Source organism: Amia ocellicauda, chromosome 8, assembly GCF_036373705.1.
Source record: "Amia ocellicauda isolate fAmiCal2 chromosome 8, fAmiCal2.hap1, whole genome shotgun sequence".
NCBI lineage: Eukaryota > Metazoa > Chordata > Actinopteri > Amiiformes > Amiidae > Amia > Amia ocellicauda.
Genome location: NC_089857.1, coordinates 37009561 through 37036131, shown reverse-complemented (window position 1 = coordinate 37036131; position 26571 = coordinate 37009561). Strand labels below are relative to the sequence as shown.

Genomic DNA, 26571 nt, shown 5'->3' with positions numbered 1-26571 from the left:
TTGCTTTCATTGTTGAAAGGTTTTATTTTGTTAGAACACTAAAAACATAACACTGAGGACAAGCCAATTATTGCATACACAACGTTAACAGAAGTAACGCACAACAGATTAGAAAAAAATCAACCATTCCAATTCCATTATAACATTTTGAAGTGTAAATGTTGTCAAACAGGATTTTAGCATTTCTGTTGTTTTTTAGATTTACATTTAGCATTATATGGTAAGATGCAAATATTAGGAAGAGTTTTATCATTTATCAAAACAGTTGGCTTGTACTGGTATTTAAGTTTTTCCCTTTTTATCACTCCAATGTATTAATAAAATCTGAAATAAAAAATAAAATAGTCACAAACCCACCTTATACAGTGATAGAGGAAATGATTGCATCTTTTAACATTTTCATCAGTGTGGGTTCTAATCTCCAGCCAAGGAGTGGGCTGCTTACAATTCCTCAATGGCACCAACGCATTCAGATGCTACAGAGAAGGTTAAAACTGAACTTCCAAGAGTGTTTTGTGAATCTCAATGGCAATGTTCCAAGACAACAGTGCCACAGATGCGAGACTGTGACTCCCCCCCCCCCAATCAATTTAGGATAATCTAGCCTGTGTTCTTGCCTGATGTATCTGTTGATTCAGGTACTCCGGCTATGGCAGATGCATGGATTTGGACTGTTATCTCTAAATTGTTGTACAGAATCTTAATGTACCCACCAGTATTAGCTGTGGACTTTGGGGGCCAGCTATTTGGCAGCTGATTAATTCCCACACAATCTGACATACAAATGAAGGGGAAGAAATGATGATGTGTAAATCAGGTCGCTACAATACATTTGTCCACCGCTACACATTAAAGCTCATGTAAGGTGCCAGTTTCTTATTCAATAGAATGCTACAATGCTCATTAAAAGAATGTTGTTAAAGCTCTATTTTTAACAATCTGCATGCATGGTCCTCAATAATAGGGTGCTATTTCATACACAATTCTTAAGTGTGCAAAAAAATCAAAACATCACAGTCAGTTATAACCCTGTTATACACCTTGAAATTAATCTCAAGTCCAAACCAATGTTCCATTTCACAAGGTATTCACCAATATTCTGTGAAGGACAACTTTGAACTTAGAGAATTATAAAGTTCATAAGCATGAACATACTGTTATCTAGAAGATGAGCTCCCATCAATAAAAAACATTAAAAAAACAAAAAATAAAAGGCAAAACCTGAACAGATTTAAAGCACTTTTGCAATAGTATGAAAGAGTATACAACCTGCAAAGATGTATCAGCATCTTCAAAGTCAAATATGTTACTTACAGCTGTACAGAAGCTGTTCAATATACTGAAATATACATATATTCAAGTATGAACTATATTCATCGATACTCTGTAAATGCATAAGAATTTAATTAAATTAAAAAATGTGATACAGCACTTGTTTTACAGGCTAAAGAAACAATGAAATAAGGTAAATTACAAGTTACATTCTTCAGTCACACTTATCTTCACATACAATGCTACAGCCTCCTCCGTTGAGGAAGTAATATCTTCAAGTTCCTGGACACAGAGTGTCGTGCTTTAAAACTGCAAAAGAGAGACAGGAACTAAAGTCAGTTCCTGTAACATTTCCTTATATAATGTATGTGCAATGGCATATCTAAAGGTTGTTTCAAAATCTATTAAAGGATCTCTTGCCACAGACATGCAAAACCACGAGCCACCTACATTCGTTTCCTATTATAGTAATCCTATTTTTTACCATTTTTAGGTATTTTATTTTGTTGTAGTATACAGTATTGTTATAAAAGGATGGGATGCTTATTTAGGCTCCACCGCTTTGATAATGTGATCTGGAATGACGCTCCACTGAAGAATTGTTTTTAAATGAACAGCCAATGGATCATTGTTGTAGTCAATATGTTGGTATTTGTGGCATAGAACCTCCACACAAAACATCACAGAAAGCACACATCGTTCTTTAAAAAGAATATTCAACCTAAAAAGTGTTTCTCCAATGCTCCTTTTAAAGGCAACTTTATAACACTTACAAATGTGCAATGGAGTCATACACACATCATTCTTTCAAATCTTAATGTTATTCTGTTTGTGCGTATTTGTTAATATTATTATAATTTTGTATTTGTGTAGTTCTGCTGTTAGATTGAGCAATACAACAGAATTGGGAAGTGAATTTGAAGAGTCTTCCCACTTATTAAGAATTCCGGAACACCCACCCCGCCTCTGCACTAAATTCTTCATGGGTATATCGATAGTAAAAAATCTGCCACCGGGCACAGGCCTGCACTGCGGTGTCTGGAATGAACACATACCTCGACAGATGCCCCATGTTGTGGTTTCCGCACACCAGCCATGTGCTCCCAGAGCTGCAGCAGCTGCCCACCGGCCTGGGGCTCCAGCTCCTGTGCATTGAACCAGTCGGTCGTTAATTAGCACACATTTAGACTCATATAAGGCGTCAAATTTGAGTCAGTTACTACTTTCTGTAACAAACAGTTTGGACAGCTTATATGATAGAACCTTCTGTTTTTTTTATCCCACTAACTATTTAACCCATTCGGTTACTGGAGTTAATTAGCAAGACATTCTATGATCGACGATGTAGAGTCCATTAAAGCCTACAGTTTTGTGACTCTCCAGGACACGGCTGTTTAGCGTCTGTCTCTTACAATTTAAAAATCTTGGGTGTTATGATGCATCAGATTGGGCAGTAGATAACTGGCTATTAGAAGGTTGTATGAATAAAAAGGGGATGAATAATTGTTTATTGTAACTTTTAAAAATAAAAATAAACTGGATTACTCATGGCTTGAATACAAAATAATAGGAACAGGTTTATGTATTAGCAAATACTCATTTTATACGTATTAATAATACACAGGTAAAATGTGATTAAATCTTTTACCCTGCATTTTCTCTACTTAATTATTTATCTACTTAGGTTATTAATTAACAGCAATTATGATTAGCTTTCAAATAGTACTTTTCTAAAATGCAGAGCAAAATGGGTCATGATTTAAATCCAACAAGGAAATAAATAAGCCAAGCAGGCATTTCCCTAACTTTGCAATATTGTAATTGTCTTGAGAATAATACTGAAATGATTTACAAGGCTAACAATTCATTGTATTTTGTAGAAAGTCTCTTAATCACAGTCATTTTCATAGTACAAAAAGCACTGGCTTCTTGTCAGGAAGCTCAAAGTAAAATGATTGAACAATATGCAGGGTAAGATTCTAGGGTTTGTTTATGACTGCCCATCAGGCAAAGGCACGGCAAATCACTGACAAGCAGCATGTGACTGTGTGCGCGCACACACGCACACACACACCGAATGGATGGTGACAAGCAGATGATCTAGCATACTACTGTGTATGTACATCTCTAAATGGGTTTCTAAAAAGCAATAAGGTAAATCACATATCTTGGTAGGATCAAGGTGGCAGGTATTCTGAGATTATAGAGGAAGAATATGACATTATGAATAGGAAGTGCTCCTACAGTTGGATTGGCACTCACCTGTCCATCTCTGCTAATCTGCACTTTCTTATTGTCGTTCCACGGGTTGAGTAACTGATGTGCACTCTGAAATGGAAGGCTTTCTTTCCTGATCCATTCCACCTTGAAAATCCCTCCCAGGCCTGTGGAGCCCCATTCCTGGCTTCTTTCATGCCCTATTTCCGAAGCCATTCTCGCATAACCCTGAAACACACAAAACACTCATCTTACATCAGAAATGCACAGTGAACTGAACAAGAGTTTACCTAATATTGTATTGGAAAATCAGATATAACCAGATTTACATAACTTTTTCAGGATTATTAAGGATATTGATTCAAACAAACAAAAAAAAGATACAGCCTACATAACACTTCTTACTAACGTGGAAAGTCTCCATCTGGACTTGCACAGCATGGTGCAAATGTCAGGGGAGTTACCAGTAGCTTCAGAAATGCTTTGTGAAGGTTCTTCATTCACAGATTTGTCAGTGAAGCAAGTACAAGAGAAATAGTGGACCCTGCAGTGACTAAATCTTAATAAGGTGTAAGTTTTAAGTTTAGAATTACAGCACAGTAATGACACATGACTGAAACATAAGTAGCATTATTCAAAATAATGCTTTTTAATAAAATTACAATAACATTAGATGTGGACACAAATTGTATGTAGTCCACAATTTGCAAAGAAACATGGACTGTATAGTGGCTTATCTGCCGAAAGCCTCCTGTCACAATGCAGTACACGCCACTCAGCATGCAGATCTCTAATATGAATCCAGCTGACTGTAGCCAGGTGCCCCAGAGACCAGCATAAACCTGTCCAAGCGTTCAGGAGTTGAGCGAGTTCAACTAGATGCATTATCATTGGCTTCCCGTGCACCACTGAGCTGATGGGGTGACGGCACTCTTAAGCATCCGATATCGAACACCTGGCTTTACCCAGTTTCTGAATCATTCCGAAATTGATGGAAGAAAGTGTGACTGAAGTGATTGGACACACTCACCTGAAAGTGTCCCGATCCCTGCACAGAGAAGATGAGGAACACGATGCTGCTCTCCCCAAATGCCCGGTTCAGTTTCAGCTCGTTACTCTGTGTGGTGGACCAGATGCCCTTTTGCTGCGAGATCTCGATGTTGCGGAGATTACTGCTTTTCATGATGAAGTAGCGCACTGGCACGCTCGGCCTGGGTGAGGGTGACTTGGAGCACTACAACACAAGCCGAGTACACAATTTAAAGGTGGCTTAACAGTCATTACTCCGGTCGCATTATTTCATTAAATATAGCCATGTCAATTAAAAAATGCTACCCAAGGCATATCATTACTGCATGCTGCTTACTTTTAAGCAGCACCTTTCCCAAGAGCACACACTGTGCTTGTAGTCCAAGAGCAGCCTTTTTCAAATGAGTCATCTTTAATGGTTCTCAATGGTAACAGATTATTCCACCAGTGGGTTACGAAAGATACCACATGACTGCTCATGCACGTGAAGGAGCTAATTTCTTAGCACTATTTCTGCACTGCAATAAACTGTAAGCATAAGAAGGTGCAAGCCCACAAATACAATTATTACATTAGCCTTTAAGACTGACTACAGAAAGCCACTGCAATGGTGCCTCCCTGAGGAGATGGGTAAAGAAATACCAAGTCAAGGCCACATGCCCTCCAGTCTCACAGAAAATTAAAAACAGTGCTTTCTATTTATAATTTAAAACTGTCAAGAAACTTTTCCAAGGACGTAGATAAAAATAAAAAGGCCCTGATGTTAAAGGGTCAATTACCTTCCCTGAGGATGGAGTTGAAGGGCTGGCACAGGGACTGGGGTAGCTGTTGCTGTCTGCTGATTTCACGGATGACTGATCAGACCTGTCATCAGGACTTCTCTTGGCATGCAGGACCCCCTTCTCCTTGTAACCCTTCGGCTGGTAAAATGCAGGAGATGGAGATGTCCTCTGAGCCCTAAGATTGCACAGGGATAGACAGCTATATAAAACAACCTTATTTTACACTAAATAAAATTGCAATATACTGGATATCAGATTTTTTTTAAATCTCAAATTAAACTGCAAAATCTCACACAAGATAAAAATAGTTATCTTTCAAGTCAGAAGCCCAAGGGGGAGGGGTTTCTGCGCACTGCTGTAGGAACCTGATCGAAACATCACTCTATCAAAGCTGCCATTGGCCCCTGCGCTCATCACTCAGAACAGGTCCCTTCCCACATCCTGTTCCATAAAACGTGATGTCAGCGCAGGTTTGTCCTCTTTTGCCACTTCGCCTGGACCCGAGAACGTGAGCTCGCTGTGTCTTGTCCGTGCATTAGACCTTATTATAGTTTTTACAATAATTATTATTATTATTCGGTTGGTTGGCTTCATGGCTGTGCTGTCACCACCATTTACATCTGTGTCTATTTGTATTGTTTAGTTATTATTATTGATAGCTAATCCGACTCTGTTCCATCCGCGCTCTGGGGCTCCGGTGCACTTCGGTTTCAGTTTCGACTACAAATAATACACTTATTTATAAAAATAATAGTAGTGTTTATATAGTGCCTTATATATTCCGACTGCTTGCTGTGTTGGTTTTTCGTCCACAGGGCTTTTTCCTCCACAGTAACATCCGAGGCCCGGCTGCCTGGCCTGAGCCTCGGTGTGTCGTAACGGATCTCGCCCGAGTGAGGTGCTCCTCCACCGGCTTGCGCCCGTACTACAGCATGTGGCTGTAGTAGATGCTGCGCTCCTGCGCCCCGTGATGTATATAGGTTGTTTGTCACAACATGGTCAAGCTGGTGTGGCCTTGCTTCTAGCTGTGCTAGCGGAGCAAGCTGCCACCGCTCTGATGTCCCACATGTGGCACATGAGCAGGCTCCTGCACCCCGTGGTGTAGTTTGTTTGTACAAAATCTAATTAATCAGCACAACAGAGCTCTTCCACTCTGTACTATTCAGTTGAGTTGGATGCTCCTGTGCTGCGCGCTGACAGCATGAAGGTCTTGCTGTCACGCAATATGTACATATTTTATATTGTTGTTCAGCTCGGCTACTCTGTGAGCAGAGGGCGTAAGAGTTGTAGCCCCTCCTTGTATATGCTGATTCTAGACAGTTCCCGGTAAGAGCCTGACCACGGTCCTCGCTCCTGGGCGTCTCAGGTGCGGCCCTACAGGGCCCCTGAGGTTACTGTCTGGAGTTGTGTTGCCGAGACCCCTAGCGGGGCACCTCGGGGCAAGCTCCCTTATCAGCTCGCTGCCATCTCCCTTGCGATGGTTTTGTTATACAGTAACCCCTCTCCCTTGGGCAGTGCTTCTGACTTGAAAGATAACGATAGGTTGTGTATGCAACCCCGGTTATCTGAAAAAGGAAGCACTGCCCAAGGGTTGCAAGGTCACACAGGAGTCCTGGCTCCCGGAAAAAGGGCACTGACGTCACGTTTCATGGAACAGGAAGTGGAAGGGACCTGTTCTGAGTGACGTGCACAGGGGCCAATGGCAGCTTTGATAGAGTGACATTTCGATCAGGTTCCTACGGAAGTGCGCAGAAACCAGGGTTGCATACACAACCTATCATTTTCATGTCACCAGTCATTAAGACGTTAACAGATTTTATGGATGGCCCTTCAAAGACTTTCCTCATTAACTCTTGCAATGGATTGAGTCTGTCCGTAACACAGCCCTGCTTTGGCTTCACCCCATTTCTTAATAAAAGATAACTGAATTGTCTCTCCCAGTCACAGGCACAATGTAGTTTTCATTAGTTAAAAGTGTTGACAGAAGTATTGCTGGGAAAACACATTACTTTCAGGGTTGCAGTTTAAGGATTATTATTTTGTTACTTTTTATATTGGAAGGTACTCAAGGGTAAAAGTCCTGTCAATGTGAAGCATGGTTTTGTTTTTGTTTTTTGCAGTGTGTAACAATAGCGGTACAGGTCTCAGTGGGTTGCTGTAAGCTTTGCACATTGTGGTCAGGACATTTAACCTGATCTTTTATACGTGGAGATCAACAGGATCAGAGAGTGGTTCACTGCAAAATGCTACAAAGTGCGTCTGAAACACAGCCGTAAAAAAAACTGCCAGCTGGGTTCTTCTGAGCTGGTACAACTGGGGACCTTCATTTCATCCAAAAATTGCATATGCATTAGTACCCTACATTTTCAGAGAAATATCTACCTCTATCTATAAACTGAATGTTGTATTGACATGCACAGAACTGTATCTTTTTCAGGATGCTCCCGATTCCGTTTTCTAAATAGTTCAGTTCTTCTTCCTACCCAAGATTCTAATTTGAAATAAATCTAAATAACAGTACTTAGGAACAGTTAGTTCACTGGTGGCACAGTGATGAATCGCTGAAAGAGTAAAAAGGTGCTGATACTTTGATGATCCCTAAAGAGGCCTAGATAATGCAGTTACTAGACAAGTAAGTGACTGGAAAAAAAACAACTAAAAAACTTTGCCCTATCCTTCTGCTTTGATTTCCAGCTGTAATACATCTAACAAGGAACAATCATTCTATGAAAGCTTGCAGGAAATCCATCAAACAGCTTGAAAGTAATTAAGTCTGCTATACTGGGCATTTCCAAATCTGAATCGATCCTACTGTCCTTGACCCAGATAACAGCAAGACATTATTCAGCATGGATTGTAGCTTTTGTTTTCATTATCTTAAATATACTACTTGCATTCTTTCTTGCATAATCCACCATACAACCGATAACTTCATTGTTTGCCTTTAAAAAACTATAACACATAGTTCAAGGCTTTTTGTAAAAAAATAAAAGCATTTATAAAAGTGCTATGTTGAAATTATGTTGTGAGCATCCAAAAAAAAAAAAAAAGAAACTAGAATTTTTGGTGATGAGACAAATTCTTATAGTAAATGAGAAATGTAATTTGATACCCAATGTAATGATGACTAAACATTGATAAAACAAAAACAAAATGATACAGGTGATCTTTAGACATATAACATAACATTTAACATTTAAGAAACATTATAACATTTAAGTATGTTAAGACATACTTAGGCCTGAAATGATTGAGAAACACTGGTCTGGGTAATGAACCAAAATCTCCTACCCACTAATCATTCTTGCTGGCAATGTTTAGATTATAACTTATTGAAACAAGACGGAGAGTGAAAACGTATTACTTAATGCCAAACGTCAAGTTGAAATTACATAAAGACTAAACTGAGTGAAAAATTAAGCTAATGGCCCAGTAAATGCAACACTGGGCATAGATTTGATCCTGGAATTTGTAGGGCATGTCTTTCAGTACCATCTGCTTTTGTTTTCTTGAATGCCAGTTGGTTAAGTTTGCATTGCCAACTTGCCATATGGGTCCATCTTCATTAAGAAAGGCGTTTTCTTTTTTAAATATCTGATCCATGAACTTTCATGTCCCCAACTCAGTAGACGGCAGAATTTTTGCAGAATCCAATACAAATCCGACCTGACACCACAAGATAGCAGCAACGTGACAAGCCTGAACACATTTACTCCCCTGTTCCCTGAGAGGACTACACTGCCTTTCCTTATCTGGACAGTGCAGGCCTGCAGAGTGAAAAGAAACACAGTGCAGAATATCTTCACCTATCACCACTTGAAGTCTCCTCTGGAACCTCTGTGTCAGCTGAGCTCTTCCAACTGTTTGTGGATCTCCAGGAAGACGCCTGCGCGAGCTCTTCAGATGACACGGCCCGGGGTCTCTGTCCGATCCCGGTGGGCTGCTGCAGCCCGGCCACGTGCTCCTCAGCTGTCAGCACCGACATCAGGGCCCTCATCGCCGCCTCGTCCACCTGAGACCAGGGCTTTGAAGGGGCCCGTATTCGGCGCAGGAACAGACTGTGCCATTTCTGCCGCAGCTGGAAAACTAGACTGGCAGTCTGCAGCAACAAGACACACATCCGTCAGACTGCATTAGTGCTAAACCCAACATAATCACAGCTTTGACATGGCACAAAAAGTACTTATTTCAATCACAAATGCAATCTGATGACGAAGATAAAATAAATCTCAGTCATTAATGAAACTTAAAGGCCCTGTATAATACATCTTTAAACATATAATATAAAATATATGTCCCTTTTCATACATTATGGTAATTCATCAGCAGTGCTAAGAGATACAGGATTCCATGCTTCAATCTGATCGATTGTACAGTACTTCTGAGAAGATCAACCACTAAATGGAAAAATCTAACCTAAAGCAGAACCTACGTGTAAACAGACTTCTAAAATTAATACCAACCATATATTAGGGAATTGAATGTCCATTTATTCTCAGACTTACAGTCAAAAACACCAGGGTTAACAATAGAAAGTGCAATAATAGGTCTTATGTTTCCTTACCTCACTATCTAGTCTGAAATTCAGCCATTCATCGATTTTTAAATGTCCCATGTTTGTGGAAGACCGATCTTCCATTTCACTGTCACTGCTATCGTTAATGCCATCAGCTGCCATCCCAAAACAAAACATCAAAATAAGGACTTGCACACTGACTGCATGTATTCATTGCAACCCCAGTTCAAGTAATAACTAGGAAAAGTAAGAGACATATTTTAATTGTTTATCCCACAAGGAGTCCCATATATTCTTTATGCTTTATCCATTTTGAATTAATTTTCAAAAACACTGTTCTTTGCAATTCTTGTTTTATAAAATTAGTTTCTTAGTTCCTTTTTTCCTTTTATTCCATCAGTCACTTTTGAAATAAAGTAGGGGAGCATGGTACTGGCTTCAATGCACAATTTACAGTCTGCATTACGCAACAATAATTGCATTTCCCAACCTTACTTATAGAGGACTCTGCGGCAACAGGGATTTTGCAGAAAATCTCAGTAGGCACAAGAAAAAAAAAATCACAGGGAACACACCATAGCATAAGGAACACGTTATAGAATTTCAAGTGAATCATCCAAAAAAAGCCTCGGCCCAGGGGAGCAGTGGTTTTCCTCTGGCTTACACTCAAGATCCACTTGGCATTATGGATTCACCATGCAATAAAGAAGTAACAGGCTTGGCATCCTACACAGCTCAGACTCGAAGGACGTGAGTGCGTGTGTGTGCAAAGTACAGCTTTGCAGTGGCAAGTCACATTAAATCATAATTAGCATTTCCAATAATAATGACATTTGTATTTTTAAGCACATACATTTAAGTATTTTTTCATATTCGTTGTCCCGTAAACCTAAAATTGTACTACCCCAATGTGATTATAGCGTCAGACTAAACCAGCATAAATGTGGCCTTTTTATAGTTTGACAAACAGCACTTACAACACCAGCTCGCAGATGACATTTTAAAAGCAAATTTTAAAAAAATCTCCACTGTACCTCTCTGCATTGATGGTTCCTGCAACGCCGTGCTGGGCAGCTTTGCACACCCACCAAATATCGCCACTGTAAGCGGAGTCACGACAGAGCAGCACTTGACGCTGGCGATTCTGTGAGCTCGGGTCATCTCATCGTAGATAAGCCAGTCTGTAGGCAGAGACTGAACGGCTGCAGCCTCACCATTTGCTGGTGGAATCTGAAAAATAACAAACAGGAACATGTCAAACCCAGAGCTCACATTCAGTCTTAAATGTACTAAATAAAGTTAATGAATGAATTCAGACTGAAAAGAGGTATCACACAGGATATTGTGTTCACACTCTACTAGAACCCCAGTCCAATGTATTAATCTCTGCTTGAATACTAAAAGTGATAGTGAGAAAGAAGTCAGTATTTCATCTGTTTCTATTACTTTAAGCAGATATGCAATAGATGCCTGACTATATATCTGTATACTAAACAGCTGCCATTCATGTAATATTATAATCTGTCTCCATATAAAATCCATCTAAATTTACAAAGGAATGTTTCAGAGAAATAAGTATGCAATTTCTTGATTGTATCAACTTTTATCAAATAGATACAGAGAAAAGATTAAGCATAATTCGCTATCGAACAGCACCACCTTGAGGGTCATTTGAGAAGCACCATCCTTACCTTATTATGCTGTGGCTGCCTCAAGACCGACGCCGGGTGAAATCTCACTTTCTTCTCTTTGGAACCCGTGAGCATGACGCTCCCCCTGTCCACGTGGATGAGGTTGGGGTACATGCCCGCAACCAGGGCGGCCTTCACAACAGCCCAGTTCTCCGAGTTCAGGTTCACGTCTCGAATGTCCCCACCCCCTCTTGCCCGCACAAAACCTGCAGGACCAATGATAGTTTTAGATGTGTTTTTATTTTAAATTTTTTTTAAAAAAAATCCTGAATGAGCCGTAGAGTTAACGGGCTGTGAGGTCTTTAAGGAAGCGATTCATTCAGCTTCCGTAGATTATTATTACCTGTGGCTCTGAGCTGACCCAGCAGCTGCGTCCTCATCCCGATGATGATTTCCATCGTGGCTTGAGACAGAAAGTTTTTCTCACAGAAAGTTCTCTCCCAGCCGTCACTGCGGGCCTTCTGCCAAGCCTTCGAGTCACAATGGATAAAATATCATGAACACCATGAACAAATACAAAAACTTAAGCTTTATAAACAAACAATGGACGTTCAGGTAATTCAGTAATCCTTAAAAATGTATGGGCTGATCTTAACTGTGTGAAGAAATATATATTAAATAGACAAGCATTTTTATTTGCACACTGATGTAGACTAAAGTGACGTTAGACATGTTATTATTGGCTATATTATGCAGACATAGGTGTTCATGACATTGGTAACATATATATATTGACAATCTCTTGCATGCTTTCAAGTGTGCCCCAATATATCCCATACACACTCTTCAGCATGGAATCATAAAAGTTGAATATTATGCAGCCCAAGAAGCGATTTCCCAGTACACAAGGGCCAGCACTTCATCATATCCCTTGTCATACATACGAATGGTGCTTATTTAGCCCAAGGGCTCAGCTGGCACTCTCCTTTTGCCCCACTTTACCCCCAGAGCAAATCAGGTCCTGCATGACGCACAAGCTACCAGATAGTGTATCTCCAGGAATAACTAGCATACACTATAAAATATAAAAATAAACTGTATTTGTGGTTTTAAAGCGAGTGCAAATGTTCCCATTGTTTATTAGACTGCACCAGTCCCATGTTACCAAGGATATAATACCAGTCTAAGTGCTTTAGGCCGTAGACTGCAGGATGGGCAGCTGAATTTATGAGATCATGAATTAGTAATCGTTTTGTGTTCTTTGACTTGCAAACTCTTCCATTTAGGTCAGCTCCCAAATAGCAATCCATTTGTACAGAGTGCTATAAAGGGTCTTTCAGAGAACAGATCAATATGTCGAGCTGTCAGGAATGCAGGTCGGCAGACACACAGAAATCCTAAACAGATCTCAAATATGCAATCAGAAAAGCATAACTGACATTTTCAGACGAGGTTTGAAAAGTTATGCTTGAGATTTACAGAAGAAAAAACGGTTATTAAGAATAAACGAAAGAGACTGTGCTGATGAAAAATGACAACAATGACTTTCAATACTGCACACTAAACATCCCTCAAGTTCAGCCAAGACCCCATATATTCTTTAAACAGCTCTTGTAGTTACACAGTTCCACCAGCTACAGATGTCAAGGACGAAACTAGTGTCCCACCTGAAAAGCTCTGAGGAGAGCCATGTGGTCACTGAAGGTCCCAGCAGAGAAGCGTTTTCTGCACAGCATCGCTGCCCTCTTCTGGGCTGCTTGCACAGGCAGGACAAAGGGATCTCTGTAGGCCAGAGTGCAGGCGATGGTGAGGATAGGATCGAGACACTTCAGCACCACAGCACAAAGCACCATCTTCCCAAGGTGTGGTTCCACGGGGAGATCGGCCAAGTGATACCCCAGTTCCGTCAAGTCTTCCCAGTGGTCCATGGCATCTATCGTCTGTAAAGAATGGTTGTTGTGGTCAGTCATTTGGAAGTAGGACCTGAGAAAGCTCACTCCCCTCAGCTTTGGTAACTGCGAGTCTTACCTTGAGCATCTGCACAGCATTTTTCACAATCAACGCTGGAGGAGGTTCTGGTGCTTTTGCAAGAAAGTCAGCAATAGGACAGGTAATGGGAACCAGCAGTTTGGTGTGCAGACACAGTTCCTTCAAGAGAGGAGGGAGAAGTTTGGATTGTCACTGCACATTCATGCCAGAGACCATGCTGTCCGTTACCTCTCTGTCCGCTTATATCCTGAGCTTTTCATTTGAAACGTATTGTTTTTTATGATTAGAAAGCAGAACACAGAAACGCCATGCAAACAAGATGTGTATGAAAGTTGAGTCAGACCGACTGTGGAGCATACATAATATTTTTGGAAGTTACCATATATACCAGACATACCATATACATACCCCCCCCATCAGGCATACCTGCAGTGGCATCCTGAGCAGCTCTGGGACCTGATACTCCAACATGTTTTGAAACCTCAATCTGCTGAACAGATGAAAGCAGATGCCCGGCCTACAGCGCCCCGCTCTGAGGAACACAAAAAGAACAGCATGAACTTCTTGAGGAGGCTGAATAGGGAGCATGCCGATGCTGCTCACATGCCCCTTTCATTCCTGTTCAATGGACAGAGATGTTAACTAGCGGTGAAATAATTTCCAGGGTGTCAAAAGCACTAGTATTACTCTACCTACAATCTTTATGTCCTACTAATTTAAAGGGCCATTAAAAAATCAACACTACATTCTATTAGTATCTGTTTCAAATATTGCAAACCTTATTACATATAATAATTTCAAGTAAAACCCAAGTTAGATTTGTAGGGAAAAAATATATTTTCATCGAGCAATAATAATGCAGATGGCAGTTGTTGATGCACTGCATATGACAACGAATTAAAAAATGTCAACAATATGATTTTAGATTTTATCACAGTATTGATCTAGGCCACATTTGCTCAGTTACAAATGGATCGAGCCCACCGCACCTTCCTTTCCTCTGGATTGCACTCGCCCTTGATATCCATACCATTTTTAACATTGTCACATGGTTGAGAGCATCAAAGGACTTCTGCAAAACAAATTATTTTTGGAAAAGATTAAACCAATCTTCCATAACGATGGCGAAACAGAAAGAATTTGACTGAAGCAGATGAGAGATACCTCTTTGACTTTGCCAGAATCGATGACAAACACCACATCATTGACAGTAATGCTGGTTTCTGCAATATTGGTTGAGAGAATCTGTCATAAGAAAGACAAAATAGACCCAAAGCCATTAAAAGTGAAATTCATCACTAAATCTGTTTTTTTTTTTTTTTCTCTCTCCTGTCATTGTGTACTTACTATTTTACGGACACCAGCAGGTGTGTTTTTAAGTACTTTCTTTTGATCAGACGTCTGCATGTTGGAATGAAGTGTGAAAATCTGAAACCTGCAATTGAACAGCAGAAAAAGCCAAGTCTTTTCCAAATAATACAAAATGCTTCCAATATATATTGCAACACAATAGCCTAGAATTATCTCACATAATTTAACAATGAAGACAGACAAACCTAAGATATGTATGCTCTTTAACTAACATCAAACAAGTGGTTTAGAAAAGGACAATGTCAAAGTTTTCAGAAATGAGTATTTGACCTTATAGAGAAGGCTTATATTATTTAACCAGAGCCACAGAAGCTTAAATATCAGATAAGAATTTTAAAAGAAATTTTTAAAATGACTGTAGTGCTCTAGTTCTATACCTTTGGGAGTAGTCTGCAAATCTTTTATCATCATACAGGATTCTATCTCGAAGTCCAACAATTTCATCATACCCTGGTAGGAAAATTAGAACTGCACCTACATTTAAAATAAATAATGTTGACAAAGTCAATAATGGATTTACAGCTTATTATTATTATTATTATTATAAACAATTATGTAATCAATCTTTGTAGGAAAGCAAAATGTATCCTTCAACCTATTCATACACAATTGTTCTCATAACCTGCGTCTAAATCTCTCTTTCAATTTAGACAAATAACCGGCTATTTGTTGCCAGCAAGGCCTGTGTGAATGGGTCATTGCCGGCAAGGTTCCTAGTCACAAATGCCAGCAAAACGTTGCCTGCAATTTTCTGGCATTTCAGTGTGCATTAGGAGTACTCCATCTAAAATAAAATGGGTATACTGTGACTAGGGTTAATTTGGGTCTATGAAACCAGCCCGAAATGTATTACTCTTTTACAATACAATCAGATGAACCAGGGTTACAATATGTGAAACAGTGGCGACAATCATGTCAGGGAAACCATAGCCTTCATATTCCACCACAAGTTTCAAAGTGACTGCATTTAAGCAGGGGTGTCAGACTCCAATCCAGGGGGGGCTGCAGCCATCATTCAGCCTACTCAGGTAGACTTATCGAAAACTTTAATGTCTGGAGAGAAGTGTTCTATTCATCCAGCTAATTGTTAAATTAGACCAATTAAGGAGCCTAGAGCTGGGCTGGAACAAACCCCAACACACACTGCTGCCCCCAAGGACTGGAGTCTGGTACTCCTGCATTGAAGGAAGAGCAACTAACAACCTTAAAGAAACCAGAAGTATGGGCAGAGGACTGTTTACCTTCATCAGAGGTCTGGCAAATATTGTACAGGAGATGCATAATGAGATCCAGATCCACTCTCTCATCATCAAAGCTGTGATGGTAAACCTTCAGCAGTTCCTGATCCTCAGCACTCATGTCTCCACTCTGCGCCTGCACAAGAGAGCTCTCGTCCAGGTCTCCAGCCTCTAACGAAGAGCTTCAAGCAGAGACATGAACAACACTTCAGAATGAATGGAATCCCAAGGGCTTCTTAACAGGATTACATCTCCTCTTTTAATAGTGTTAGCCAGCATTACATATTTAACTCTGTGGTCACATTCTTGTAAAATCAATGGAGTGGTCAATTACAGCTAAATTCCAGGAAGAAGCAAATGTTGGCAGCCTAAGGTACTTCAGATATTGTTTATGCATTTTGTTTTTCTTCCCGCATGCTTTTATGATTTTGCAATACATCCAGTTAATTGTTTACAGCTATACTAAATGTCTGTTTTCTTTATTATGGCACAAATAAATATTTAATATGAACTGTTTTCATGGAAAGGCAGATATACCCCCAATCTGGCTGATATGCTCAATTTATCCCTTGATAATTTGATATTTAGTTATGGTACTCAGACATATAACCCAAAATGTATAATTTTACTTGCTGTACTTCAAAAACGAATACAATATTGATTAAAAAAATAAACAATTAATATTAAGTGTCAGAATATTTACCACGGTGCAAGATTTATGTAAGATTTGACACGTTTCATTTACTGGCACATCTTCCTTCCTGAGTCATCAATTTTACAATTAGAAAAGAAAACTATGAAAATCCTTCCATGACAGATGTACTTACGTATAGGATTCAAGGAGATCAACAACCTCAGTTTGGCTAAAGTGCTTAGCCCAGTCCAGTGCTGTCCTGGATTATCGTAAAAAGTCAACAATATGGACAACTGTAATTGCTGTAAGATACTGTAATGTTAAGAATATCAGTTCAAAAATATTTTCAAAATAGACATTGACTTTAAAGCAAGTTAAAGGAGAAAATTCAGCATGTTATTAAAAATCATATACATACTAAGCACTGTTTCCAATAGTTTTGAAAAAGCTATTTTAATTTAATTAATAAAAACATAATGGACTATTTGGTTACAATTATATAAATATTATTGTAGGAAAATTAATTGTTCAGTTATTGATTTGAAAATGCAGAGCAAAAAATTGGGATATCTAACTGGGATAGTAACATCTGTTATAAGACTCCACAGCATTAACATACAATAAATTGCACAACCACAGAAGTTACACTGCAGTTCTTACCAGCCATTGGATGCTTTGATATTCACATTGGCCCCCATACTAAGCAGCTGCTCTACTTGACTAAGAAATCCTCTGCCAGCAGCGACCATCAGCGGAGTGGCACTGGTCTCCCTGTGTCTGTAATCAACTAGGAGAAGGCAGTGCACAATGACAAACCACCAAGGGATGAAAACACAGCATCTGAATTTCAATACATATATTTTTGTTCCCTTAGTTCCAATGGGCAATTAATATAGAAGCATATCCTATAAAACAGAATATTCAAATTCAGCACATTCAAACTACAACCTATCAAGATGTTTTCATATGTGTGAGTGTGCTTGTTGTTTCGGAGTTAATTACTACAATCTGAAAGGTAGTATAAAATGTCGTTACCTTGAATTTCAGTGTTCACATCTTTAAAAAGTAAAGCAAAAGTAAAGATTCAAAGGGAATACAGAGACTATAAGAGTAAAAAGGGTTCATGCTTACCGCTGACATTTTCACTTAAAATGAGATTAAACAGCTGGACAAATTCATCGGCATCTTGATTCAGGAAGATGTTAGAAATGCAGGCATCCATCTCTTTCAGCAGCCAGGGCTCCAAGGAGGCGACATCTTTCTCACTCTGCATTGCAAAGTACAGAAACACACTAAAGTTTCTCCAATGGATTATTCGGAAATGATTTGCAAGGGAAAGTGTTTTAAGGCTGAGGTTTCAGTTACGGTATGAAGTCAATTCACAATCAGTTGATGTACAGCACCTTGTAAGTATTACATTATGCAAATCCTTAACCAAACCAATTAGTCTAATTAAAAGTGCATGCAAAAAGGTTCATGCCAAACACATTCAAAAAATAACTTGAAAGTAATTTGTTCAGATCTCCCAAGAAATATAATTACAGTGTTGATTTACATTATTTATCTGCAAATGTGTTATTTATGTCGCTCGACTGACATCTTCTAGTTTCTCATTAAAAATCAAGAGTTGCTCATTCAGTTTTCCCTACTCCCGTTACTGTGGCTTCTGCTGTAGAAAGGCATACAAATCAGTCCGATGTACAGTATAGACAACGTCCCCATGATCACACAGCACTGTCTACAGGAGTGCAGCACACGGATTGCACATGTTTGTTTACGTGACTGTGTGCACATTTTATTCTGCTCACATAACACAATTCAGGATTCAAACACAACGCAAAGCACACAATAACGTAAATACTTGTTTAGAAAAGAGTACATCTAATTTCCATATATAAATGAGACAAAGCCATTGCAGAAACAAATGCCAACTTCATGGATTCAGGACTGAAATGTACCAGCTGGCTGAATACACTGTCTCCACCATCATCAAGCAGGTCATTGTGTTGTAGAGCACAGGAGGGCGGCTTGTCCCTCCGAGCCTCCGGCGTGGCGTTAGTATCCCGGACTTTGCACCATTCTGTCAGCGACGTCTGCTGCTTCTCCTCTGCGTAGGGAAACACACACTGAATAACACTGGAATGTCATAAATATTATGAGGTGTTAAGGACCGTATGAATGACCAATTTCAGAACTGTCATAATCTAATCATTACGTCTGTATGTATATAACAAGTATACACAAGCTTACACTAAGACACTGCAGCAGTTATTCAACTCACTAACAAGCCACATTTGACTATAACTCAAACACAATAATCCTTACTTATGCATGTACACACGCAGGCACACCGCCAGTGCAAATTATGGTCACTGTTACTGACAAACAACTAAGATTTTTCACTAGTTTACTATTAAAATGTAAACTACCCTGTAAAAAATAACACCCAAGAAGGCAAATGTTTTACTATAGTTGTATTGCGTATTTATTAAACATTTCTTTGCAGGCAGTCACGGGTGCACAAACATTCTGACTCAAATGAAACAGCAATGTATTGCTGTCCAGCTCATCTTAGAAAGCAAGACTTGTACAACAATCTTAAAATGCATTATTCTTTCATTTCAGTAATTAAGGGTTAGTTGCAGTGTCCATTTTCTAGTTGAAAAACAAACATTGTTTCACCTACAAATTGTCTTGAGAGGGTTATGAATCAATACTTTATGCTGTTTTCTCTGAGATTCCCCAAGCAAGAATGATTCACCTCACCTTTTTGCTTTTCCCTCTTGTATTTCAGCATATCCTTATTTGCATAGCCAGTTGTTCGGAGGATATCTTCCAGAAACAGTTCTTTAACTTCAAATGGTCTTCCTTTTACTAATAAAAAACACATTTTATGAGAATTTTGCATATATATACAAAACAGATTTGTTTAGCAAAAAAACACTGCTTATTCAACCTATTATAGTGAAGTAGAAGCATACAGTACAATTAATGTGTTTTATTCTCCCTACAATTTATAGTGCTTTCTTTCTACTTACATTTTCCTTTCCTATGATAGTAATTTGACAAAATTGAGAATTGTATTTTAACAATATTGTGCTAGATTTACAATTTATATGTATAGATAAAACAATCATAACCCCCCCAAAAAACACGATAATTTAAACCAAACATGTTGTTTTGAAGATATTCACTTACTGTGAACAACTGGGCATGAGCCAAAATATTTGATAAAAAGATTGACGTCGAGGGCGGCACTGGACAGAATCAGCCTGAGAGACGGCAGCTCCTGCAGCATGTCTTTAATCTTAGTCAGCAGGAAATCACTGAGCCCATCCCTCTCGTGTACTTCATCCTAATTTAGAGAAGAAACGCTTGGTTAATCAGACAAGAGTCTACCTTTTCTTATTCAAGCAGAATGCCTGTATTCTTAAAAACAGATACCATATATCAGTTTGGGTTTGATTGAAAAATAAATTAACAGAGATCTGTTTCACTGTAGGGACTGAATATCTAACACATTCTATGGACTAAACATCTGTCCTATTGCCTCACAGAAGAATTGAGTTTATAGTTTTCACATTAAGCCTATGATAAAATCAAATCAAACTCAGGTGATTTACACAGATATAATACTATTATAAAGCTACCATGTTACTCATTCATGCCATCCCCTACAGCATCAGCTTAAATGCAGAAAGTGAAAGATTACCACTATGACATGTGTGACGGTCGACAGGGCTGTATCTCCGCCCATCAGAGTACGAAGAAGTACGCCACTCGTGCAGAAGGTCAGCAGTGTCTTTGGAGAAACCCTGGAAAACAGAACTCATTATAAATAAAATATAATTTTATAAGATTACTGTAAAAAAAAAAAGGTGTTCTGCAGGTGTTTTTGTTTGATTGGTTAAACAACTGTTGATGCTTGTTGCACCAGTGCCATTTATTTTCTTCATGCCTAATACCTGCTTTCCAGTCGGATTTGGTAGCCAACGGTTTGGCCGACCTTTTCACCCCTCTCTGCTGCGACTCGTTCAGCCACAGCAATGGTAGCCAGCCTCCGTGGCTGAGTGCAGAAAATACGGCATGGGATTGCATTCTTGTTACAATCATCCAATAGAAACTGGGGGATCTGAAACAGAGAGGAATGCATGACAGCTGTTATTCTCAAAGGCAATATACCAATTTTTATCCATCTCTAGCACCTTTGTATGTACTTCAGAAGAACCCACCTGTGTAGTTTTTCCCGATCCTGTTTCACCAACTATCAATACCACCCTATTCTCTTTAATAATATTAACAATTTCTTCCTGTCTCTCAGAGACGGGCAGTGAGCACCTGAAGGAATCCAACTCCGAGACTCGCCTCCTGGGAGGCACCTGAGGAAAGCCACTGCTGAGACGCCCACTCAGGCGGTTTTTGTCTCTTCCACTGTCTGAGAAAATGAAAAGGAAGAGTAAGTAACTTCATGTTTATTTTAATCAATCTAAATTATAAACAAAATTGAGCAGACAACTAAATTCATATCCCTGTTACTTCATATTTGAGCTATAAACCAAATAAATGTCACTTAGCACTTGATACAACTTCATTAGAAATTATACATTACAAAACACATCATACACATAATGAGAAACATTTCCTTCAATTGGAAAATTAAGAATCTCCAAATATAATAATGAGATGATCAAGTATAATTCATTTTGATTTGCCATCACAGGTTTATAACAACATTTCAAGTTATTTGAATGGATAATAGGCAGTGTTTAACAAACTTACCAGGCTCAAAAGAAAATGAAAAAATAATTTAGCATGCAAAACACTACACTGTAACATTTTTTTCAATTCTCTTGAAAGTAGTTTATCTGTTATAAAGTGAGTGTTTTTGGCCATTGTGAAAAACCTTTCATGAAAATGCTGCCATTTCAGCATTTGATCACACCAGCACACATTATTTAGCGTTCTTTAAAATAATCATGAAATTGAGAGAAAATGTAGAAGCAAATAAATACCTATACTAATAGCTATATTTAAAAAATGACAATTAATAATGCTGTTAGACATGGTAACAAGGTTGTATCTGTGTGTCAAACACACTTACCAGCCTCAATAGCAAGGGACATGCCACGCTCAGTTCTGGGCAGAAGGTCAGTGCGCTCTTTGTTTGTGACAGGAAATCTCTGCAGCAGATTTCGTACGACATGTTTAGCATTGTGGGTCAAGCTGAAGTTCATTATGGACTGTGCTCCCTCTGAACCATCCTTCTTCTTTATAGTAAGAAATCGGTTTGACCCTTTTCTGAAATGGCAGTATATTTAATCAGATTTTTATGCTTTTTAATTATTTTAAAGACACAAATCTCACACCACAAGTAAATAACTGAATAATATTCTGTTGCTACTGCAGTACAAAACAGAGACAGAGAGAGGGAGAGAAAGAAAATTGTTTGTCGTAGGAGAAACATGAATCCAAATTCCCTGTGCCATTGTTAAATCTTAACAAATTGCACACAAAGATTTAATCCACTGCTAATCACATCCGAGCTCAGTATAATATTTTATTAAACAAGATTACTTATGATTGCAGTTTGATCACTAGTAGCTATACATTTGAAAGTAAAACTTAAATGCAGTTTGTTATTTTTAATAAGCCACATTTATATTCAAACTAATTAAAATTACATTTTTATCAAATATAAATAGGTCACAGTATAAAAACTCACCCTTTACTTTTAGAAATTAGGCCCAAAGACTGCGCCATGCGATGGACAAATGCTCGTTCTGTGCTCGTTAAGGAGGATGGGAACTCCATTTCTGTAACGACAATTAAAGAAGAAATTTGGAAACCAAACTCAAGTTTAGTGTATGAACAACCACAAGGGAAGAGCATTTGGCTTTAACGAGTAAACGGTTTATGCGTTACCTTTTTGATCAGTGTATCGAAATCTCTCCAGTGCAATGTTCACTGCAATTTTCACCTCCTCATCAATCCTGATATCCTTTAATCCTTTGCTTCTCGAGGAAGAGTGGTTCGACTGGGCCATGGCTGGCCTGGGGGAAACGCTGCTATGATGTGACATATTGATCTTAAAAAGACAAACAGAATAAAAGTAACGTTTCTTGTTATTATTATTATTTTTTAAATACAGTTGAAATCGCACGAGATCTGTAAGCTTAATTGTCAATATCGAGTTACCCAAGTCCTGATCCTAAATCTGTAAATTAAAATGCCACCCACCTGGGCAAACTTGATCAACTGAATTACACAACTTCATTGAAAACAGACTGTAAATAAAAGCATTGCTTGCCCATTAAAGTAATTGATAGATTAAGGGGGTGGGGGTGGGGGGGGGGAGTCTTAATACCATATTATTTATGTTTTACAAAATTCATATAAATGTATATAAGGGTAGAAGTATTGTTCAACTCGTTGATTCAGAGACATACAATATTAACATGAATTGCCTTAACAGATATTGTTGCATGATGGACAGCAACAGAAACCAGCATCATGCAATGTCTGACAGACCCTCATGCACAAGGCTCACATGTATACTGCGCCCATGGATGCGTGGTGGCTAACCTGGACTATACAACTGTCTCTGCCTGGTCTTGGTCAAGTCTCATGGGTTTGAGTCTCTCATTTTAAGCTCACATACCTGGAGCATCTGCACATTCATTCTGTCAAGACTATTTCTGCACATGTATCAGGGGCATCATGTCAAAGCACTATGTTGGGAGCTGAGCTTGAATCGGGTGAAAAAAGCAGCTCAAGTTCAAAGGGAAATGAATGACTGAGTTTCAGCTCAGCCTTGTGATAACCCACGAATAAAACACTGCGCTGAGGAGCATTTCTGCACCTCTCTTCAAAGTCGTCCGTTTCATCTGTCATAAGGTCAGATTTGCCGCTATTGACAAAAAAAAATATATATATATATGAAGTGCTGGCATTTCAGTCTACGCATTAATGTATTTTACGTCTTATTTAAATGTGCCGTTTCATTCGCATTTTTTGGAATCTGAAGTGCAATATTTGACAACAAAGTTCAATCATTCAAATGAGTGTTACAATTAGTCATACTTGTTTTCCCTGCCCAAGTAAAGTCGAGTTATTAATTCAAGAAACGTGCCATTTGACCACACCAGCACACGCTATTAGCGTAGTTTTAAAACAACACTGATCTGAGAGAAAATGTGGGAGCAAATCAATTCTTACGCTAATAATAGCTATATTTAAAAAATGTCAATTGCTGCTGCTGTACTAGAAACGGCAACAAGGCCGTACTGAGCGAAGACACCAGTGTGCAACTGAGGGGAACCAAACTCTCAATATACATCTGTGTGTGTGTGGGTATTTCATTCTCTAAATCCCGTGTAAGGGCGTAGTTGTCCAGTACAAAATTCACAAATTAACCTTTCAGTGGCCCGGCCGGACCGTCTCAGCTCCTGGGCTTCTGGCCGCTGTTGTGCTGTTTCTCTCCGGTTTCAAAAGACGAATCCAGCAACCCGGCCGTGACGTCACTGCCAGCTTCCTGTGCTCCCGCCTCGGGGCTGGAGCGCACCAATCCGGCTGCGCAGTTCAGGAGAGATTCCAGACTGCACATTTGCACAGTTTTGCGCAGATGTGCGTAATTCCTCCGATTCCATTGGTGGAGCAGCGTAGAAATGCGGAAATCTGCGCTACGTGAACGCGACCCAAGATCAGTAGCTGCACCCACTTGGATTTTAGCAATGTCAAAGTACAACTCGCTGTTTCTGTTATTAAACAGCACGGAGAGAGGTATTAACAGTAAGGCTGTATAGAAAAGGCAGTATTTCTGAATAATACTAAAAGTACATGTCTGCGTATGTCTAAACACTACAAATATGAAAATCTTTAAGCAAGCTACTGCACATAATTAATACTGTTCATATATCCACCACTAGATGGCACTGCACACCGAAAATGTGTATGTTGCTCTGTTAATGCATGGTTTAAATTACACTTTTCATTAGTTAGAATAAGTGCAAAGAAGAAAGTATGTAAATATGCACAAAACAAGTACATTTTGAAAGCACAATACTATTGATAAAGGGGGTATATAGAAAAGGACTTGTTCTTGTGCACATCGTAACAGTGTGATTATTCTAAATACAGCTTACATGCATTCAATTAATTTCCGTATTTACAGGTTTTAATTCTATAAGGAGTAGCCTACAAAGAGCTATTAAGGATTATGGTTTAATATATAAGCACACAGTATGTGTATTATCTAAACATTGTTTGAAAAACATATGGCAAAAGAATGGGCTTTATCATTAGATAACACTTAGTATAGAATTTAGTTGTACACAGTTGCATTACTGTGTGGACATGGGAAACACTTTCAGAGGGAAGGCTGAGGTAACTGCAACTAAAAAGAAAGGTCAGACATGAAAGTTACTCATTAATGTAGCATGGTTTAAAAGGAGATGTCAAAGGCTACTAATGAAAAGATCAAAGATCTTTGCTTCTGTGGACTTTACAGGCCCTCAAAGGTTAATTTCGAGGTCTCCATGGGTGTAAACTATAACATTTCTGCAATTTAAGTTTGGTGCACAGTGTGAGGTTAAAAATACTAATTGAAATCAAATTCAAACATGCACATGCAAAAGACATTCCACTCGTTCTTTATATCAGGTAAATTGGCACATAATATTTTTAAGTGTTTATTTTTGGGTAAAACAAAGTGTATTTAAAATAGGTAGATGCTCCCAGTCTTATTCATGTAAATACAATCAATAAATATAAAACCAAATATGATATGAAATATGAAATATGAAACTATGCAAACAAAATAAGCATCCAAATTGTAACCCTGTTACAATGTTGTAGACAGTTTGCATACATTTAGAATAACAGAGGCTTAAAAAAACAAGACATATCCACCTTATGCTTGCATTAATTACTTTTATAGGATATATAAATATAATATGAAAGAATATTTGTGTAAATCAAAACTTTGCCCTACCTGTAAATTGCAAAGTACAATTCTGTAACCTATCATAATTGTATTTATTGTTAGAAACCACTTTCTAATATTAACCAATCAAAATGCAGTAGGATACAACTGTATCCTTTAGATTAGAAGTGGTATGCATCAGAAATACTGTGTACAATTAAATAGGTTACTAGCTGTAGTATAACATGTATGTTCTTGTTCACGATAGTTTTATCAATAAGATCAAACAATGGATATAGGGCCAACAGTAATGGCACATACCTGCTATTATACTAGAGCTACTAACCTACTTACTATTACATAGTACTGATGCATATTACTCATAACCTAAATTATAATTTGACTACATGGATTACAAACGATCACTGATATAAACCTGCATACTAACATAAAAATGAAACATATCCAGTAAAATAGCATGCAAAAAGTCACTAGCAGGCAAACTTTTTCAGATTCTGTAAATTCTAGTTTATAATTTAAAAAACAATACATTAAAAGCGACCATAAACGTTTCAGTTAGTATTATCAACACTTTTTCAATAATATATTGTTTATGTAGTACATTTACCCAGACTGAACAAGAAACACACAGTAGTCAGGAAGGCATCCTGGATCAGACAAAAAGAAAAACAATAAGGCTTTAAATTAATTTGCCAGCGGAGGGAAGTCATTAAAACTTTCTAGATTTGTATTACTTTGACTAGGAAACTTGCCTCTGGGTGTTAGTCTTTCCTGGAGAGATATCCCTTCATAAGCCTGGTATATTTCAGTTTCATGATGTTGGGGAGAAAGAATACTCTGACGCTCTGATTGTGATGGACACTGTTTTGAGACTGGATAAGAACAGATAGTCTGTGCCTTACAAAACCTTAAACAGACAGTCAGTAAGGCATGGCCTGCAATTTAATGGGC

The 26571-nt window shown here is 38.6% G+C and overlaps 1 protein-coding gene across 1 annotated transcript; it reads right to left on the bottom strand.

Moving 5' to 3' along the window:
- On the bottom strand, positions 1-24184 carry ythdc2 (YTH domain containing 2). Its single transcript, XM_066711286.1, has 31 exons — positions 24093-24184; positions 22602-22764; positions 22402-22492; positions 21781-21977; positions 20912-21114; positions 20645-20811; positions 20392-20494; positions 19878-20034; positions 19446-19553; positions 18638-18786; positions 17811-17946; positions 17340-17466; positions 16873-16938; positions 16049-16227; positions 15185-15281; positions 14784-14871; positions 14601-14681; positions 14426-14508; positions 13863-13968; positions 13476-13595; positions 13115-13387; positions 11851-11977; positions 11508-11713; positions 10851-11046; positions 9865-9971; positions 9107-9399; positions 5298-5475; positions 4520-4723; positions 3535-3717; positions 2328-2417; positions 1-1581 (listed from the first exon to the last, which is right to left on the bottom strand). Exons 2-31 carry the CDS (start codon positions 22756-22758, stop codon positions 1576-1578), a joined length of 4278 nt encoding a protein of 1425 aa, XP_066567383.1. The 5' UTR covers positions 22759-22764; positions 24093-24184; the 3' UTR covers positions 1-1575.
- Positions 24185-26571: the final 2387 nt, after the last annotated feature.